This window comes from Equus quagga, chromosome 5, assembly GCF_021613505.1.
Source record: "Equus quagga isolate Etosha38 chromosome 5, UCLA_HA_Equagga_1.0, whole genome shotgun sequence".
Taxonomy (NCBI): Eukaryota; Metazoa; Chordata; class Mammalia; order Perissodactyla; family Equidae; genus Equus; species Equus quagga.
The window spans coordinates 67993605-68013484 of record NC_060271.1 but is presented as its reverse complement, the minus strand read 5'-3'; the positions used below and the strand labels follow the sequence as shown (position 1 = coordinate 68013484).

The window sequence follows — 19880 nt, the reverse complement described above, 5'->3', positions numbered from 1 at the left end:
CAGGGGCCACCAGCCACGAGGAAGGTGCTATTAGTAACCCTAAAGTCTTGGAGGAGTGCCTGGATCTCACATGGGAATGCACCTGACTCCTCCAGAGCCCCAGATGGATGGCCGGAAAGTGATCTGAGAAGGTGTCCACTCCCGAGCCCAGGGCTTGCTGGAGCAATCTCCAAAATAATGAGCTTGGCACTAGATAGAGCTTGGCACTCAAGTGCAATACTTCAGGCAGGAGGTTTGTGCATGAGAGAACTAGAGTCAAAGCTGTACCCAGGTTGAGTTAACCGACCTGCAAGATAGGAAAGTAGGAAGGGAGGTATGGAGGAAAAACTTGATAAAAAGCTACAACTAACAGGTGGGCATTCCTTGGGTCACAAAGAATGGCATTGCTTGAGCCAGAGCTTGAAATAGAAGTGTGTCCCCGTCCTTCCACATTCCGTATCTGTACTTGACTAATTCTTCCTTTATGATCACCTCAAATCCAGCCTTCCTTCTGCAGCCCTCAGTCATCTGGGGGATAGGAGTGAAGACCTAACTGGCCTAGGAAATTATTTCTAATTCTTAGTGAAGACAAGACTAGATCACTAATGTTGGGATAATGCTGGCTTCATAAAATTTGTTTGGAAGTATTCCCACCTCTTCAGTTTTTTTGGAAAAGTTTGAGAAAGATTGGCATGAATTCTTCCTTAAGTGTTTGGTAGAATTCACCAGTGAAGCCATCTGGTCCTGGGCTTTTCAGTGTTGGGAGGTCTTTGATTACTGATTCAATCTTCTTACTTGTTATTGGTCTGTTCAGATTTTCTGTTCTGTCTGATTCAGTATTGGTAGGTTGTATTTTTCTAGGAACGTATCCGTTTTTTCTAGGTTGTCCAATGTGTTGGCATATAATTGTTCATAGTACTCTCTTATGAGACTTATATTTCTTTGGTGTCAGTTGTAATGTCTCCTCTTCATTTCTGATTTTATTTATTTGAGTCTTCCCTCTTTTTTTCTTAGTCTAGTTAGAGGTTTGTTTGATTTTATCTGTCTTTTCAAAAGGCCAGCTGTTAATATCATTGATCTTTTCTATTCTTTTTTTCTGCTCTCTATTTCATTTATTTCCACTGTGATCTTTGTTATTTCCTTCCTTCTGCTAACATTGGGCTTGGTTTGTTCTTCTTTTTCTAGTTCCTTGATTTGTAAAGTTAAGTTGTTCATTTGAGATCTTTCTATTTTCTTAATATGCACATTTATCACTATAAATTTCCCTCTCAGAACTGCCTTTGCAGCATCCCATAGGTTTTGGTGTGCTGTGTTTCCATTTTAATTTGTTTCAAGTTATTTTTTTATTTCCTTTTTGACCCATTGGTTGTTCAGGATTGTGTTAGTTTCCACGTGCCTGTAAATTTTCCAGCTTTCCTCTTGTTGTTCATTTCTAGTTTCATACAATTGTGATTGGAAAAGATACTTGGTATGACTTCAGTCTTCTTAAATTTGCTAAGATTTGTTTTGTGACCTATTATACAATTTATCCTAGGGAAGTTCCATGTGCACTTGAAAAGAATGTGTTTTCTGCTGCTGTGGGATGGAATGTTCAAAGTCTTAGCTTATCACAGAGCTCACAGAGTTCACAATTTCTGTGCAACCAAACCCTTGGAGGTTTCTCCACCTCTAAACCAAGGCAGTCTTAAAATGCTTCTCATGAAAACAGCTTCTTCAGATTTTCTTGTGACCTTTCTCTCTATAGGGTTTATATACAGCCCATGGGGTTATAAAGACGTAAGAAACCAAGCTGTCCTCTCCATCTTAAATCTCTTCATCCTCTCCACCAGCTACCACACAGACATCTTCTCCCTCGTCTATCATTTAAGTACACACGTCCTAAAGAAAATTGGTGCCTCTGGAGACTCATCTGTTTTCCCAAAAATATCCAGGCATGTGTATACATGTATGATCCAGCTGGGGGAAGAATGCCCACAGTACTCTTTTAATATTTATGTCTTTGAAGAATGTTTAAATTCTAAGGAAATATAAAAAGTTACATTTTGTCACTCAGATGGAAATTTGAATATATGTGGGGTTTTGTGATTTGGTTTTTTTTTTCATTTGTTTCTCTCTCTCCTTTCCTTTCCCCATTTAGGACCCACCGTATTCTACTAATTAGTCACTGTATCTAGAATTACTAACAGGAGTATAACATAGGATCTTTATATCTGAAAACTAAATATGCATTTTGTTTATTATATTTTTAAAGGTGGAAGTGTCCAAGTTTGAAGCTTTGGAAGAAGTTAGTGCTGAATTGAAGCTCAAACATTTGCTGTGGGGTTCTTTGTCTGAATGGGATCAACTCCAAAAAGAATGGTTAAAGGTAAAAAAAAAAAAAAAGGGCTTTCAATTCTTAAATCATTTTTGTATTAATTCAATTTAAAATCCTAATAATATGAATTGCGATTTTTAATAATCTGGTATACTCTTAATTTCAGTAAGATATGCAATATTATAGTCTTATGGGAATTATTATCAGCTTTCCAGTGAAATGCACCAAGGTTTTTCTGTCACTATATGCCACAGAGCAGAATGTGTTATTGTAAAGCAGGCTTCTTGGGTCCTCCATTTAGTGAGGGAGCATCAAAGGGACGCACTGCACGACATTTAACTGCTTTGTGGTTTCTGAACACATTGCTGTTATGATACACTACACCCAAGTGTTCTTGAGGATCGTAGGATTTTGTTTGTGGTCTACATGCTTTAGATTGCTGTTAGCTTAGGTTTCTGTTCTTGTTTTCCTTTAAATAAAAAGAAGGCCATTTTGTTCACCGTGTTAGAATAGAATCAGGGTAATGAGATCTAGGAACTTCCTCTGAGGCTCAATAGTAATTTCTCTTAATTAGGGGGCCAAGTACCAAAGAGTTTGCTTTGTAAGGTCTACCCTTAAAGTCAAACCTTAACAAGGGCCAGCCTTTTTGGAGGCAGAAGAGATGACCATTTGTACTTTCAAGTGTAATGGGCATGTTACAAATACCATCATCTTCACAAATACTGTTTTACACTTTCTCATTCAGTCTCCCTGTGCTGATACCTAGAATTAGAAGTCACATATCTGAGGTAAACAACAGTGACACAGGAAATGTTTCCAAGAGAATGTTCTAGGTACTGGGGATACCAGTGGAGAATAAAAAGGACAAAGTCCAAACCCTCACAGAACTTATCTTTTGGTGGAGAAAATAGAAAACAAACAAGTATATGCTGTAACATCAGAGAATTTTAAATGCTCTTGCATAACTCATTTATCACTTATTTCAGAAACACAAAATGTTCCTGAGGAGTAAAGAAGAAAGAGAGTTTTCTGACTACCACCATAGATTAGAACAGTGGCTTCCAAAGTGGGATGAATTCCCTGTAGGAAATGCGCAGAAAAGACCCAGCAGGGGTCAGAAAATGTTGAATCTAGAAAAGAAAGGAAAACGAAGGTTTACGAATTTTCTTTTTGTATCGAGACGTTTGACACATAACATGTATTACTTTCAGGTGTACAACATAATGATTCAATGTTTGTGTATATTGCAAAATGATCACCACAATAAGTCTAGCTAACATGCATCACCATACATAGTTAGAAAAAAATTTTTTTCTTATGATGAGAACTTTTAAGATCTACTCTCTTAGCAACTTTTACGTATGCAATAAGGTATTATTAAGTATAGTCGCCATGCTGTACATTATGTCCCCATGACTTATTTATTTTATTATGGGAAGTTTGTACATTTTGACCCCTTCACCCACTTCACCCCCACCCCCGGCAACCATCAATTTATTCTGTGTATCTATGAGCTTGCTTTTTTTGTTTTGTTTTAGATTTCACATATAAGTGAGATCATACAGAATTTGCCTGACTTATTTCACTTAGCATAATGCCCTCAAGGTCCATCCATGTTGTCACAAATGGCAAGATTCCATTCTTTTTTATGGATGAATAATATTCCATTGTATATATACACTACCTTTTCTTCATCCATTCATCCACTGGTGGACATTTAGGTTGTTTCCATGTCTTGGCTATTGTAAATAATGTTCAATGAACATGAGGGTGCATGTATCTTTTTGAATTAGTGTTTTCATTTTCTTTGGATAAATACCCAGAAGTGGAATTGCTGGATCACATGGTAGTTCTATTTTTAATTTTTTGAGGAATCTCCATATATTTTTCTGTAGTGGTTGCAACAATTTACATTCCTACCAACAGTGCACAAGGGTTCCCTTTTCTCCACATTCTCGCCAACGCTGGTTATTCCTTATCTTTTGGGTACTAGCCATTCTAGCATCTAACAGAAATAAGGTGATATCTCGTGGTTTCGATTTGAATTTCCTTGATGATTAGTGATTAGCATCTTTCCATGTGCCTATTGACCATCTGTTATATCTTCTTTGGAAAAATGTCTGTTCAGATTCTTTGCCCATTTTCAAATCAGATTGTTTATTTTTTTGCTATTGAGTTGCATGAGTTCTTTATATATTTTGGATATTAGCCCCTTATGAGACATATGATCAGACATATGAGATATTTTCTCCCATTCAGTAAGTTGCCTTTTCATTTTGTTGATGGTTTCCTTTGCTGTGAGGAAGCTTTTTAGTATGATGTAGTCTCACTTGTTTATTTTTGCTTTTGTTGCCTTTGCTTTTGGTGTCAGATTCAAAAGATCATCACCAAGACTGATGTCAAGAGGCTTGCTGCGTATGTTTTCATGTAGGAATTTTATATCTTCTGGTTTTACAGTCAAGTCTTTAATCTATTTTGAGGTAGTTTTTGTGTATAGTGTAAGACGGTGCTCCAGTTTCATTCTTTTGCACGTGGCTGTCCAGTTTTCCCAGCACCATATATTGAAGAGACTGTTCTTTCCCCATTGTTTATTCTTGACTCCTTTATTGTAAATTAATTGACCATGTATGCGTGGGCTTATTTCTGGGCTCTCTATTCTGTACCATTGATCTATGTGCCTATTTTTATGCCAATACCATACTGTTTTGGTGACAATAACTTTGTAATACAGTTTGAAATCAGGGAATTGATGGTTCCAGCTTTGTTCTTTCTCAAGATTGCTTTGACTATTATGGGTCTTTTGTAGTTCAATACAAATTTTGGGAATGTTTGTTCTATTTCTGTGAAAAACCTCATTGGAATTTTGATAGGGATTGCATTGAATCTGTAGATTGCTGTAGGTAGTATGGACATTTTGACAATATTAATTCTTCCAATCCATGAGCATGGACTATCTTTCCATTTCTACAAATTTTCTATTACCTTCAGTCCATGTCCTGTCTGACATGTCAATATATGTGTACACTTGTATGTTTATATAACTGAGAAATATATTGATAGATACATGCATATATTGGTGTTTTAAATCTTTTGTATTAAGGGGTACATAATCAAATAATAAGAGACTACTAGGTGAAAAATTTCTAGTGAGCAAAAGTAAAAATTAACTATTTGTATCCTTACAAGGGTTAGCCCCCAGGAATAAATGACAGGGATTGAAATACTGTTTGATGATGTGGGAGAGAAGGACGTGAAGGAAATAAATAAGTGATGCCTGATGCCCTGTTAGCAATCTTAATAAGTAAAGCCGTTCCGAAAGTGTAGAGTTGACTTGCATCAGCAATAGAACTACTGGAAAATCTGAGCAATGTAAAAGATTTTACTATTTCGAGCTTGCCCTTTTTCATATGTCTTAACTTCTTTTTCTGCGTTTTTTTCCTCTAATTTTTATAGTCCAAATTTGACAGCCTGGATCCAGAAGTTCTAAACGGTCAAGTTTCTAAGTATGCCAAATTTGTGACTCAATTGGAAAAAGGCCTGCCACCAAACAATGTAGTGCCCCTGCTAAAAAGCAAGGTGGAAAAAATGAAAGAAAAGGTAAGTTTAGTAGAAATTATTTCAGAAACTCCAGGTCAATCAGTTACTGCTTGCTGCTAATGAAACCAAAGTCAGGAATTCCTTGTTTGAGTTAGTCGGCTTTGCAGAGAGAGAAGAAAGAAAAGACAAATTCAGTTTTTGCAGAGGCACAGATTGCATCCCTGTCTTCATCTGGCCAAATCATGCAACTGAATACCTTGGTTAGACAGGGCATTCAGAGTAAGAGTTTCCTAAGCGGTAGGGGAAATAGTGCAGGAGTGGATTCTAGGTGTGCCAAGATACTGATCTGCTCAGCCCTTAGTTGACCAGATGAGGCTAGGGCAGCCTTGTCCATTTACACCACTGCACCAAACAAATATGCCATTTTCCAGATGTACCATGGTGTGAAGAAGGCTGGGAAGCCTGGCAGTTGGTGTGCTGGGCTGGCTCTTTGAAACCCATCACTACTAAACCAGTATCTGAAATGGGAAGAAAAAGGGAAAGGATTTTATCCTTCTAAGCAGTTCTAGGTTTTTTTTCAAAGGTGAGATAAGAGACTAAAAGAAGACATGGGTAGGAAAAATAAGCAAAGCTTCAGGCACAATGAAAAGTAAATTTTCCCCCTTGAGAAAGGTGTTTTTGCACAGTTTTTCCCCCTTTGGCCTTATAATATCTAGTGAGGACACTTTTCCAAACTTACGTCAGTTTCTTTCTTCTTTATTCTCTTAGTGTGGTTATGTCATATGGTCTTAACTAATTCATTTACCACAGTCTTCATTCCATCTTGCATTCCTTCAAAATCCTAGTTGATTTTTTCTAAACTTGCATACAGTAAAAGTCACTTTTTGTGGTATACGGTTCTATGGGTTTTTACAAATGGGTGGAGTCATCTATGCAATATGACAGTACCATAGGACATAGTTCCATCCCCCCCCGAGTTCCATTGTGCTGCCCTTTGTAGTCAGCTCCTCCTTCAATCCCAACCCCGGGCAACCACTGATCTGTTTTCTATCCCTATAGTTCTTCCTTTTACAGAATATGGTATAAATGGAACAACACAATAAGCAGTCTTTTGGGTCTGGAATTGTTCAGTTAGAAAAATGCATTTAAGATGCATCCATGTACTTGTACCCAGAATATATAACATACTCTTATAACTCAAAAATAAAAAGGCCCATAACCCTTTAAAATGGGCAAAGGATTTGAATAGACATTTCCCCAAAGAAGATACATGAAAAGATGCTGAGCATTATTAGTCATCAGAGAAATGCAAATAAAAGCCACAATGAGATGCCACTTCACACCCACTACCAAGGCTATGATGAAAAAGATAGATTATATAATGCATTGGTGAGGATCTAGAGAAATTGGAACCTGTATCTGTTGCTGGTGGGATTATAAAGTGGTACAGTCTCTTTGGAAAACAATTTCACAGTTTCTCAAAATGTTAAACATAGAGTTACTATATTACCAAGTAATTCCACTCCTAAGTATATACCTAAGAGGCTTAAAAACATATGTTCACACAAAAACTTGTATCTGAATGTTCATAGCAACATTATTCATGATAGCCCAAAGCGGAAAAAACCCAAATGTCCATCGACTAAAGAATGAATAAACAAAATGTGATATATCTATACAATGGAATGTTATTCAGCAATAAAAAGCAATGAAGTACTGATATGTGCTACAGCATAGATGAACCTTGAAAAGGTTATACTAAGTGAAAGAAGCCAGTCACAAAAAGACTACATAGCATGTGATGTCATTTATATAAAACGTTTAGAACAGAGAGAGAAGTAGGTTAGTGGTTACCAGGCGTTGCAGAGAAGGAAAAATGGGTAGTAATAGCTCATGGGTATGGGTTTCCTTTTGGGGTAATGTAAATGTTCTAAAATTAGATAGTGGTGACAGTTGCACAACTCTGTGAACTAGAATATTAAAAAATAAGATTCCTCTGTATTCTTATGTAATTCAATAGCTCTTTAATTTTTATTGCTGAGTAGTATTCCATTATCTGGATCACCACGGTTTGTTTATCCATGCACCTGTTGAAAGACATTTGGATTATGTCCAGTTTTATAGGATTATTAATAAGCTGCTATAAACATTCATGAACAGCTTTTTCTGTGAACATGAGTTTTTAAGTCACTTGGATAAATAACTAGGAGTGGAAATACTACGTGGTATGGCAAGTGTATGTTTATAAGACACTGCCAAACATTTTTTCAAAGGGCTGTAACATTTGCCTTCCCATGGGCAATGTATGAGAATTCTAGTTGTTCCTTATCCTCACCAGCACTTGTTATCATTAGGGAGGTTTTTCTTCTGTCCTTTTAAGGTTTTACTTTAATAGCTTTATTTATGTATGACACACATACAATAAACTGGCATATATGAAGAGCATACTTTGATTAGTTTATATATATATATATTTTTATTGTGGTCATAATAGTTTATAGCATTGTGAAATTTCAGTTGTACATTATTATTTCCCAGAGACCATATAAATGTGCCCCTTCACCCCTTGTACCCATTCCCCGCCCCCCACCTCCTTCCCCCTGGTAACCACTAAACTGTTCTCTTTGTCCATAAGTTTGTTTCTATTCCACAAATAATTGAAATCATACAGTGTTTGTCTTTCTCTGTCTGGCTTATTTCACTTAACATAGTACCCTCAAGGGCCATCCATGTGGTTGCGAAGGGGATGATTATGTCTTTTTTATGGCTAAGTATTGTTCCATTGTATATATATATACCACATCTCCTTTATCTAATTGTCAGTCGATGGGCTCTTGGGTTGCTTCCACATCTTGGCTATTGTGAATAGTGCTGCAGTGAACCTAGACTGGGTGCATAAGTCTCTTTGCATTGCTGATTTCAGGTTCTTTGGATAAATACTCAATAGTGGGATAGCTGGGTCGTATGGTATTTCTATTTTTAATTTTTTCAGACATCTCCCTTCTGTTTTCCATAGTGGCTGCACCAGTTTGCATTCCCACCAGCAGTGGATGAGGGTCCCCTTTTCTCCACAACCTCTCCAACATTTGTTATTTTTTTGTCTTGGTGATTATATCCATTCTAATGGGTGTAAGGCGCTATGTAAGTGTAGTTTTGATTTGCATTTCACTGATGATTAGTGATGTTGAGCATCTTTTCATGTGCCTATTGGCCATCTGTATATCTTCTTTGGAAAAATGTCTGTTCATATCCTCTGCTCATTTTTTGATTGGATCGTTTGTTTTTTTGTAGTTCAGTTGAGTGACTTCTTTACATATCATTAGGGAGATTTTTTTGTTTGGTTTGCTTTGGTTTTAATTTTAGCCATTCTAATTAATGTGTAGTAGTATCCCATGATGGTCATAAGTTGCATTTTCTAATGACTAATGATGTTGAGTATCTTTTCTTACGTCTCTTTGCCATCCATCTATCTTCTTTGATGAAATATCTGTTTGGATCTTTGCCTGATTTTTAATTGGGTTGTTTGTTTTGTTATTATTGAGTTTCAAGAGTTCTTTATATAATCTGGATACAAGTCCTTTTTCAAATATGTAACTTGAAAATATTTTTTCCCAGTCACTAGCTTGTCTTCTCAGTTCCTTAATAGAGATTTGCACAGAGCAAAAGGCTTTAATTTGAATAAAATCCAATTTATACATTTTTCTTTTATGGATTATCTTTTTAGTGGATGATCTAAAACCTTTTTGCAAAAGCTAAAGGTCACACAGATTTCCTTCTGTATTTTCTTGTAGAAGTTTTATGGTTTTGATTTTTTTACATTAAGGTACTTGATTTATTTTGAGATATTTTTGCATACAAGATGAGATATGTGTGAAGATTTACATTTTTATGTGTGAATATCCAATTGGTCCAGCACCATTATTTGAAAAGACTATCCTTTCTCCATTGAATCACCTTTGCAACTTTGTCCAAAGTCATCTGACTATATTGTTTAGTCTATTTCTTGACTCTCTGTTCTGTTTTCTTGTTCCGTAAGTCTTATTCTTTTGCCAATACCACACTGTCTTGAAAACTATTGCTGGTAAGTCTTGAAATTAGGTAGTGTAAGTCCTCCAATTTTGTTCTTTTTGACACTTGTTTTGTCAATTCTAATTCTTTTACCTTTTCATATACATTTTAGAATTAGCTTGTCAATGTGTACAAAAAATTGCTGAGATTTTTAGGGGCATTGTGTTGAATCTATAGATCAACTTGAAGAGAATTACCATCTTAACAAGATTGAGTTTTCCGATCTATTACCAGCATATCTCTCCATTTAGTTAGGTCTTCTTTTGTTTTTCTCATTAGAGTTTCATAGTTTTCAGTACAGGTTCTGCACATATGTTGTTAGATTTATAACTATTTTTTATGTTATCCTAAACTATATTGTTTTTAGTTTCAAATTCCAGTTGTTCATTGTTGGTATATAGGAAGACAACCGACATTTGTATATTGATCTACATCCTATGATGTTACTAAATTCACTTTTTAATTTAAAGAAGCTTTTTTTTACATTATTTGGAATTTTCTATGTAGAAAATCATTTCATTTGTTAATAGAGACAATTTTATTTCTTCCTTCATAATCTGTGTGTCTTTTATTTCTTTTTCTTGCCTTATATCACTGGCCAAGATTTACTGTACAATATTGAGTAGGAGTGCTGAGAAAGGACATCTTTTCCCTGTTCCCGATCTTAAGGAGAAAGCATTGAGTCTCTTTTTAAGTATGATGTTAGCCATACATTTTTTACTTACAGATGCCCTATTTTAGGTTAAGAAAGTGTCGTAGATTCCTGAGAGTTTTTTTTAATCATAGATGGGTGTTGAAAATGATCAAATGATTTTTCGTGCATCTATGATCATATGAGTTCTTTTCTATTAGCATGATGAATTATACCAATTGACTTTCAAATGTTGAACCAGCCTTGAATTCCTGTGATGAACTTCACTTGGGTCATGATGTATTATCCTTTTTTATATGGCTGTATTCAATTTACTAATATCACATGAGGATTTTTTGTGCCTATATTCATGAGAGACATTGGTCTTTCATGTTCTTTTCTTATAACATCATTGTATGGTTTTGGTATTATGGTAATGCTGTCTCATAAAATGAGTTGGGAAGTATTCCTTCCTCTTCTATTTTCTGGAGGACATTGTATAGAATTAGTATTATTTCTTCCTGAAATGTTTGGTAAAATTCACCAATGAAACCATCTGAGATTAAAGTTTTCTTTTTTAGAGAGATTTTAACTACAAATCGAATTTCTTTAATACATATTGAATTATCCAGCTTACCTATTTCTTCCTGAGGGGATTTTATAGTGTATCTTTCAAGAAAATGGTCCACTTCATCCAAATTGTTGAATTTATAGATGTGGAGTTGATCATAACATTTCCTTTTTATCCTTTTAACTTATGTGGGATCAGTAGTGATGTCCCCTTTTTCATTGCTAATGTTGATAATTTGTATCTTCTCCCCTTTTTTCTTAGTTTGTCCTACTGGAGGTTTATCTATTTGACCTTTTCAAAGAGCTGGGTTTAGAGTTAATTGCTTTCCTTTCTTTGTTTTTTTTTTGTTTTTTGTGTTTTTTTTTGCATTTCACTGATTTCTCCTCTAATCTATTCTATGTTCTTTCTTCTACTTGCTTTACATTTAGTTTTTTTTTTAAAGATTTTATTTTTTCCTTTTTCTCCCCAAAGCCCCCCAGTACATAGTTGTATATTCTTCGTTGTGGGTCCTTCTAGTTGTGGCATGTGGGACGCTGCCTCAGCGTGGTTTGATGAGCAGTGCCATGTCCGTGTCCAGGATTCGAACCGACGAAACACTGGGCCACCTGCAGCAGAGCGCGCGAACTTAACCACTCAGCCATGGGGCCAGCCCCTACTTTACATTTAATTTTTAATTTATTCAGAGTTTCTTAAGGTGGAAGCTTAGGTTGCTGATTTGAAATATAAGCATTTAATGCTATAGATTTCTGTCTAGTAACTGCTTTAGCTGAATCTCATGAATTTTGATATATTGTATTTTTATTTTAATTTAGTTTTATATATATTAAAATATATTTTAATACCCCTTGAGACTTCCTCTTTGAAAAATGGCCTATTTGAAGTGTATTTTTTATTATTAAAATGTTTAGGAATTTTCCCAGATATCTTTTTGTTATTGATTTCTCCTTTAATTCTATTATCATCAAAAAATATACTTTTATGATTTCTGTCCTTTTACATTTGCTAAGATTTGCTTTATAACCCAAAATATGATCTATTTTGCTAAATCTTCTGTGTACAGTTGAGAAGAATGTGTATTCTGCTATTGCTCAGTGATTTTTCTATAAATTTCAATTAAGTCAAGTTGGTTGATGATGTTGTTCAGGTCCTCTATATTCTTACTGATTTTCTGCCTACTTGTTCTGTTAGTTACTCAGAAAGAAGTGTTGAAATCTCCAACTGTAATTGTAGATTTGTCTAATTCTACTTTAAGTTCTATCAGCTTTTGCCTCATTCATTTTTTAACAACCTTTTAATTTTAGAATAGTTTTAGACTTACAGAAAAGTTGCAACAATAATATAGAGGATTTTCATAAGCTCCTCATCCAGTTTCCCATACTGTTAACACATTACATTAGTATGATACATTTGTCACAACTAATGAAACAATATCACTATATGATTATTAAATAAAGTCCATACTTTATGTGAATTTTCTTATTTTTACCTCATATCTTTTTTCTATCCCACAATCCCTTCCAGGATAGATATTACATTTAGATGTCTTGTCTTGTTAGGCTCCTCCCGATTGTGACATTTTCTCAGACTTGTTTTTTTTATGACCTTGATAGTTCTGAGAAGTACTAGTCAGGTATTTTGTAGAATGTCCCCCAATTTGGGGTCGTCTGATGTTTTTCTCATGATTAGACTGGGATCATGGATTCTTGCAAGGAAGACCACAGAGGTAAAGTATCATTCTTATCACATCTTATTAAAGGTACATGCTAGCAACATGACTTATCACCAGTGATGTTAAGCTTGATCACACAGCTGAAGTAGTATTTGTCTCCAGTATAAAGTTACTACCCCACTTTCTATACTATACGCTTTGAAAAGAAGTCTCTAGGCACAGACTACACTTAAGGAGTGAAGTTATGTTCTACGTCCTAGATGCAACGACAACCCCAAAGCAGGAAGCGTATCCTGTGTCCATATCTTGGTTTTTAATACCATATTCCAATAAAAGGAATCAGGGATCCTTATAGAAATGGCTGCTTCTAGGGATCATTCAGGGAATAAACAGGGTGAACCTGGAGCATCTTGGGGTGCCAAAAAGTAAGGAAGAGCTCAAAAAGCAAAGTGATGGAATATATCAAAGGGACACAGAAGTCAACTGAAGAGGTTCTCAGTGGCCAAAGTTGTAATGATTTGAGCAAACAAATCATGTAGTATTGCATTATAACCCAAATCATAAAATAAATATCCATGAGATCATATTGGCATAAATGAACAACTGGATGGATGGATGGGTGAATGGATGGACAGACAGACAAAGGAAAACAGACGAATCTTCTGTACAAAAAAACTCCAAATAATTTATGAAATACTGCATCTCAGGATGGTGGAGCTTCGTTTATTTTGATGCTCTCTTGTTAGAAGTATTCATATGTAGTATTGTTATTTCTTCTTGGAGAATTGACCCCTCTATCATTTATGAATTTTCCCTCTTTATCTTTGATAAGATTTCTTGTTCTGAAGTCTTCACTGTCTGAAATTAATGTAATTAGTCCAACTTTCTTTCAGTGTTTGTATGATATGACTTTCTCTGTCTTTTTATTTTTAATTTACCCATGTCTTTATATTTAAAGTGGATTTCTTAGACAGCATGTAATTGGTTTCTGCTTTTTTTATCCAATCTGATCAAAAAGTCTTTTAACTGGTATGTTGAGACCATTTACATTTAAAGTGTTATTGATATAGTTGGATCAAATCTGATATCTTGCTAACTGGTTTTTTTAATTTATTTTATTTGTTCTTTATTTCCTTTTTCCTCTTTTTCTTCTAGTCTGTTGATTTCATTATATATGTTTTATGATTCTATTTTATCTTCTCTATGGAGTTATTATTCATACCTTTTTTAAGCTGTTTTTAGTGGCTATCCTAGATTTAAAATATACATTTTCAATTAATTCAAATTGGCTTTCAGATACTATTATACTGCTTAATGCGTAGTATAAAGACTTCATAAGAGTATACTCCCCAGTCTTCCCTCTCATTCTTTGTGCTAATGCTGTCATGTGTTTTACTTTTACATATACTGCAAACGCAATATATTGCTACTACTTTTGTTTTATATAGTTATCTTTTAGAACAATAAAAATGGAGAGAAAGGGGGCCAGCCCCATGGCCGAGTGGTTAAGGTTGCACACTCTGCTTCAGAGACCCAGGGTTCCACTGGTTCAGATCCTAAGTGTGGACCTAGCACTGCTCATCAGGCCCTGCTGAGGTGGCATCCCACATAGCACAACCAGAAGGACCTACAACTAGAATATACAACTATGTACTGGCGGGCTTTGGGGAGGAGAAAAAGAAGAAGAAGAAGAAAAAGATTGGCAACAGATGCCAATCAGGTGCCAATCATTAAAAGAGAAAGAGAGAGAAAATAAAATTTATTTTACCTTTATTCCATTTCCAATGTTCTTCATTTCTTTGTATGGACTTAAGATTCTGACTCAGCATATTCATTCTGCCCGAAGAACTTCCTTTAATATTTCTGATTGAGTAGGTATGCTAACAATGGATTCTCTACATTTTTTTTAAAAAAAGATCTTTATCCTTTATTTTGAATGGCATTTTCACTAGGTGTATAATTCTGAGTTGACAGGTTTTGTTTGTTCTTTCAGCAGTTTAAAAGTATCCTTTCATCAACTTTTTGCTTGCATGGTCTCAGACAAGAAGCCTGACATAGGTCTCATCCTTGTTCTTCTGTAAATAACATGTATTTTTTTTGTATGACTGCCTTCAAGATTTTCTCTTTTTCTTAGTTTTTGGCAATTTGTAATGTGATCTGTCTTAGGTGTATGTTGTTGTTTACAGTTTGTATTTATCCTGCTTGGTGTTCTGTCAGTTTCTTGGATCTGTGGTTTGATGCCTGTCTCTAATTTTGAAAAAAATGCATGGGATCAGCCTGGTGATGCAGCAGTTAAGTTTGTTTACTCCACTTCAGCAGCCTGGGGTTCACCAGTTCGAGTCCTGGGCACAGACCTAAGCACCGCTTATCAAGCCATGCTGTGGCAGGCACCCAACATATAAAATAGAGGAAGATGGGCATAGATGTTAGCTCTGGGCCAATCTTCCTCAGCAAAAAGAGAAGGATTGGCGGCAGATGTTAGCTCAGGGCTAATCTTCTTCAAAATAAATAAATAATAAAAATTTTTTTAAATGCAGCCATTATTTATTCAACTATCTCCTTCCACTCTGTTTTCTATCTGTCTTCTCCTTCTGGGATTTCTATTGCATGTATGTTAGACCATTTTATTTTGTCCCACAGCTCTTGGATGTTCTGTTTTGAGGTTTTTTTAAGGGAACATTTCACTGTTTTTTCTCTGTCAGATTGGGGAATTGTACTCACTTGTCTTCAAGTTCACTGATTCCTTCGCTGTGTCAAGCTCATCAAAGACATTCTCTCTCTTACTCTTTTTTATTTCTAACATTTCTTTTTGATTTTTAATTATAGTTTCTATGTTTCTACAACATTTCTCATCTGATCTTGCATATTGTCTGCCTTTTCCATTAGAGCCATTAACATATTAATCACAATTATTTTAAAGTCTCTGTTAATTCCAATATACATATCATATCTGAGTCTGATTCTGATTTTTTTTTTTTTTTTGTCTCTTGGATGTATATTTGTCATGCCTTTTAATATACTTCTTAAATTTTGCTTGAAAGCCAGATATCTTATGTAGAGTACATACTGAGTACAGTAGATACTGAAGTAAATACTTTTTATGTCTGGAGGTGAGAATAGTTATCCTTTTACTTGGCTTTTTGTGTGGCATGCTATGTTGAATCTAGTAGGAACTGGGTGGAGTTGAGTTTTGGTGTTGCTGCGGTTGCCCTCAGTATACGATAACCTTCACATTGTTCTAGTGGTACCTCATGTTTAGGCTTTGGGCTGATTTGCCAAAGGTCATTTTTTAAATTTGTTTCCCCCCGACCCTGGGCCCTCCTTTTGTCTTGGGCCCAGAGAGAATCTGTCTCTTGCAGCTTTCCACGCTGTATTCCACTGTTATTTTTACTCAGTACTTGTTAGCCTGGTGAGAGAGGTGAGAAGGGGCATTCCCTCATGGTCTGATTAGGCTGCTGTCTTAGCAAGTCGCTGTGTCCCTTGTCCTCAGAATTCTTACCTTCATTGGTGTTCCTGCCCCTCCTCAAGCTAGAGTAATGAGCCTAGAATGTATTTCTGTCCCTTTCCCATAGGTAGAGCTTTTTTTTTTTTCCTCTTCTATTTCTACAGCTATATACAGATACCTACAATGAGTTATCACCAATACCTTAAGGTGACAGTTTTGGTTGTTCCCTCCCCTGACATCAAGTCTTTTGTTCTGGAGGAAAGCTAGGAGAGATGGGTTGGTTGGAGTTGCTCTAGTGGCTGCTGTTCCCTCCCCCAGCCAGCACCATAAGGAAGGCTTTCTTCGGATTCTCCCAATCATCCCTGTGAACATCTCTATATTTGTAGCTCCCAAGGACTCCACATTCTCATGCTAACCTATATCCAGTCTTTAGCAATTTATTTTTAAAATTTAGCTGAATCTTCTTACTTGCTTAAATGGCAACCCAAAGGATCTCTCCTGAGTCAGCAAAGTCTCAGGTCCTGTTTCTTGCTGAGGAGAAACCTGTGGGTACCAATCTCCCCCCAGATTTTAAGTTAGTTAGTTGCCCTGCCACCTCAGTTTTCTGATGGGTTCAGTACAAGCCATTAATTTGCAGTTTGTCCAGGTTTTTCTTTGTGGTAAGCATAAGTGTAAAGAGTTCCAGCTCTCTGCTTTTCCAAATTGAAATCAGAAGCCTTGGCCTATGTTTTTAAGATGAAAAAGCATGGTGCCTCTGAGAGTGTTTGTTTTCCAGCTTCCAGTTATCATTGACTTGAGGAACCCAACTTTGAAGCCTAGACATTGGGCAGCTATTGAACAAACAGTTGATGCCAGCCTGGTGGACCTTGACGTTCCATTAACCTTGGACAAGCTCTCTGAGTTGCATGTTTTTGAATTTGGCCAAGAAATCCAGGATATATCTGGACAGGCTTCGGGAGAAGCTGCCTTAGAAACAATTCTTAAAAAGGTAAATCTGAAAAATATGTATTCTGAAGATCAGGGAATGTAAAGGTTTTCATATTCAGCATGAAGATCACCAACTTTTGGATTATCTGGATGGATTTTTAACATTGAAGCTTCCACTCTCTCATTATTGGTCATCCTTCCATTGTTACCTTACATTTATTATCATTATTCTTACCACCTCTATAAGTATTCTCTTTCTACTTAGCTTATACCCCAACAGGAACTTGATGGCAACAAAGTTTGAAATCTGCCTGCCTACGTAAAGAGCCTCACATTAAGGAAGATATTTTATACCAAAATAGATTATCTTTCAAACTACCAGGAAAGGCTAACTGTGTGAAATACTTCAAAAGACATTGAGAAGACTTTCCTACTTAGGATGCTTACCTCCTTACCCTAAAAATACACACATATCTACCAATCACCTATGTAAAAAGAATTTTTTCTTTTAATTAAAGCATAAAGTGGTAGGGAATACACATTAAAGTATCACTAGTTATTCATATGTGTTAACATTAGTCAATAAAATTAAGCAGATCAGTGTCATCTAACCGAGAAGAGGATTTTAAGATTTTTAAAAGCAGTAAGGAGGAGAATGGGATAGTTATGGAATTTTCACTTGTTTCATTCCACGTGCATTTATTGAGTGCCTAAACACAAATGAATTCAGATATCCTAAGACTTGAATTATTTCTAAGGTGGAGGATTCTTGGAAAACAACCGAATTTGTGGTTCTCCCTCACCGGGACTCCAAGGACGTATTTATCCTAGGCGGCACAGATGACATACAGGTGGGTAATTGGGTTATTGAAAACTTATGGTAAAGGTTCTGGCTAGAGCTACTCCTAAATCTTCTATGGGAGATTATGGTAAAGGAATGAAATATGAGAGTGATTAAGTAACAAAAAATCTGGGCAAAATATGAATAATGACATAAATATGACATAAATGCTTGTACATGAAATATTTAGCAAAGCAATAAAAGTGGCATATATATGTAAGAATTATAACCCTATAGTTGATAACTGTTGAAGAATTTAGAACACCAGAGATCATTTATGGCTAAGGTGATCAGAGAATCCCTCGTACACCAGCCAGGACGTGCTACACCTGAAAGAGCAGATGGAATTTGGTAGACATAGATGAGAATGAAGGGCATCTCAAACCATTTAAATGAGCAAAGAAACATGAATGAGCATTTCAGGTTTACGGCACACTTCGAAGCTAAGTTCACCTGAATTATTTGAGGTTGCAAGGAGATGGCCATGCTCTATGACAACAAAAGAAGGTAAATCTAACCCATGTGTCTAGAATAGTCTTAGTGACTTAAAATCCAAAGGCACTTTTGTTTAGCAAAGGGATCTGGGTTTTAAGGCCAAATTTGAAAAGCAAAGTCCTGACCTATTAAGGTGTACCCAGGCCAGAACTGGAGATGAAGTGGCTTTGCCAGATGTAGGTTGGAAGAGCAAGACCAGACATCACTCTGAGCAAACAGATGGGAGAGCAGAGCTAGGATGAAAGTCAGTCAGTATGAGGCCAAGTGATGCTAGGTGATGGATCTTCTGCCGTTAGGAATTTTGTAATTTAAATAGAGCAATTAAAACCCTTTAGATTAACAGCTACGTTTTTTTAAATGCATATGTTGTCTGAGAGTTGTTGTAGTGTAAGGGGGAGTAGAGAGAAAACTGCCTCTCATCATTCAGAGCTTGATATGAATGAGTTCAGTTTCCCTGTTCCTCAGGATAATTGAGGGAAAGTGATGATTCATTGGATAGAGAAGACAGCTAATTTTGCAAGTTTTGAGTGCTTTGAGAAATAGAAGCCTGGATGACCAAATGATGTAAAGAAGATATCAGATACCTAAAAGTAGGAGGAGAGAGGAGAAGAGTGAACCAAAGAAAAACTTGTGCCACTAATAATTACAGAAACAGCCAAGATTTGGCAATTAGAAGTCCATTGAGAGAAGATCGCAGTGGGTTGTAAGCCATAGTGAAAGGAATGGGAGGGGAAGTGGATGGAGTGGAAACAGTAGGTGGGACTAAGCTATTCATTCAAATAGTTGGCTTTTAAATGGACTCTTGGCATTAAAAATCTGTAATTAGCTTTGAAAGCACAAACAGATGATGTTGCATCTCTTTTCTTCTCTCTTCTTTAAAGGTCCTTCTTGATGACAGCACCATCAACATCGCAACCATTGCCTCATCACGTTATGTTGGTCCGCTGAAAACTCGAGTGGATGAATGGCAGAAACAACTTGCTTTATTCAATCAAACACTGGTGAGTAAGGATAATGTCAATTCGTGGACTCAGAGAAATAGAGAGCCACAGGACCTTAGAAATCATTTGTTCAATCATTTAAATATTATATAGTTTAGATGTAAGATTTGTTTACATTTTGTTACATTCAGAATATTAAGGAAAATGCAAACATATTAAACATATTGAGTTCTTCTTTAAATTATTATACAGCTTAATGTTATTATCATCACCCTTGTATTAGTTATTGTTGCTGTGAAACAAAATACCACAAACTTCATGGCATAAAACAATATGCATTTATCATCCCACAGTTGCTGTGGGTCAAGAGTTCAGGCATGGCTTACTGGGTCTCCTGCTTAGGGTCTCACAGGCTGCAGTCAAGATGTGAGCTGGACTGGGTTCTCATCAGAGGTTCAATTA

At 36.0% G+C, this 19880-nt stretch overlaps 1 protein-coding gene across 2 annotated transcripts in view; it reads left to right on the top strand.

Annotated features, from left to right (window-relative positions):
* Positions 1 to 19880, top strand: part of DNAH6 (dynein axonemal heavy chain 6) — a 249696-nt gene that overhangs the window by 65743 nt on the left and 164073 nt on the right. For both annotated transcript variants that reach the window (XM_046660053.1, XM_046660052.1), the window contains 5 exons: positions 2231 to 2344; positions 5747 to 5890; positions 16990 to 17202; positions 17900 to 17992; positions 19359 to 19478. In XM_046660053.1, coding sequence (XP_046516009.1) covers positions 2231 to 2344; positions 5747 to 5890; positions 16990 to 17202; positions 17900 to 17992; positions 19359 to 19478 — 684 coding nt within the window. The remainder of the gene's footprint in view (positions 1 to 2230; positions 2345 to 5746; positions 5891 to 16989; positions 17203 to 17899; positions 17993 to 19358; positions 19479 to 19880) is intronic.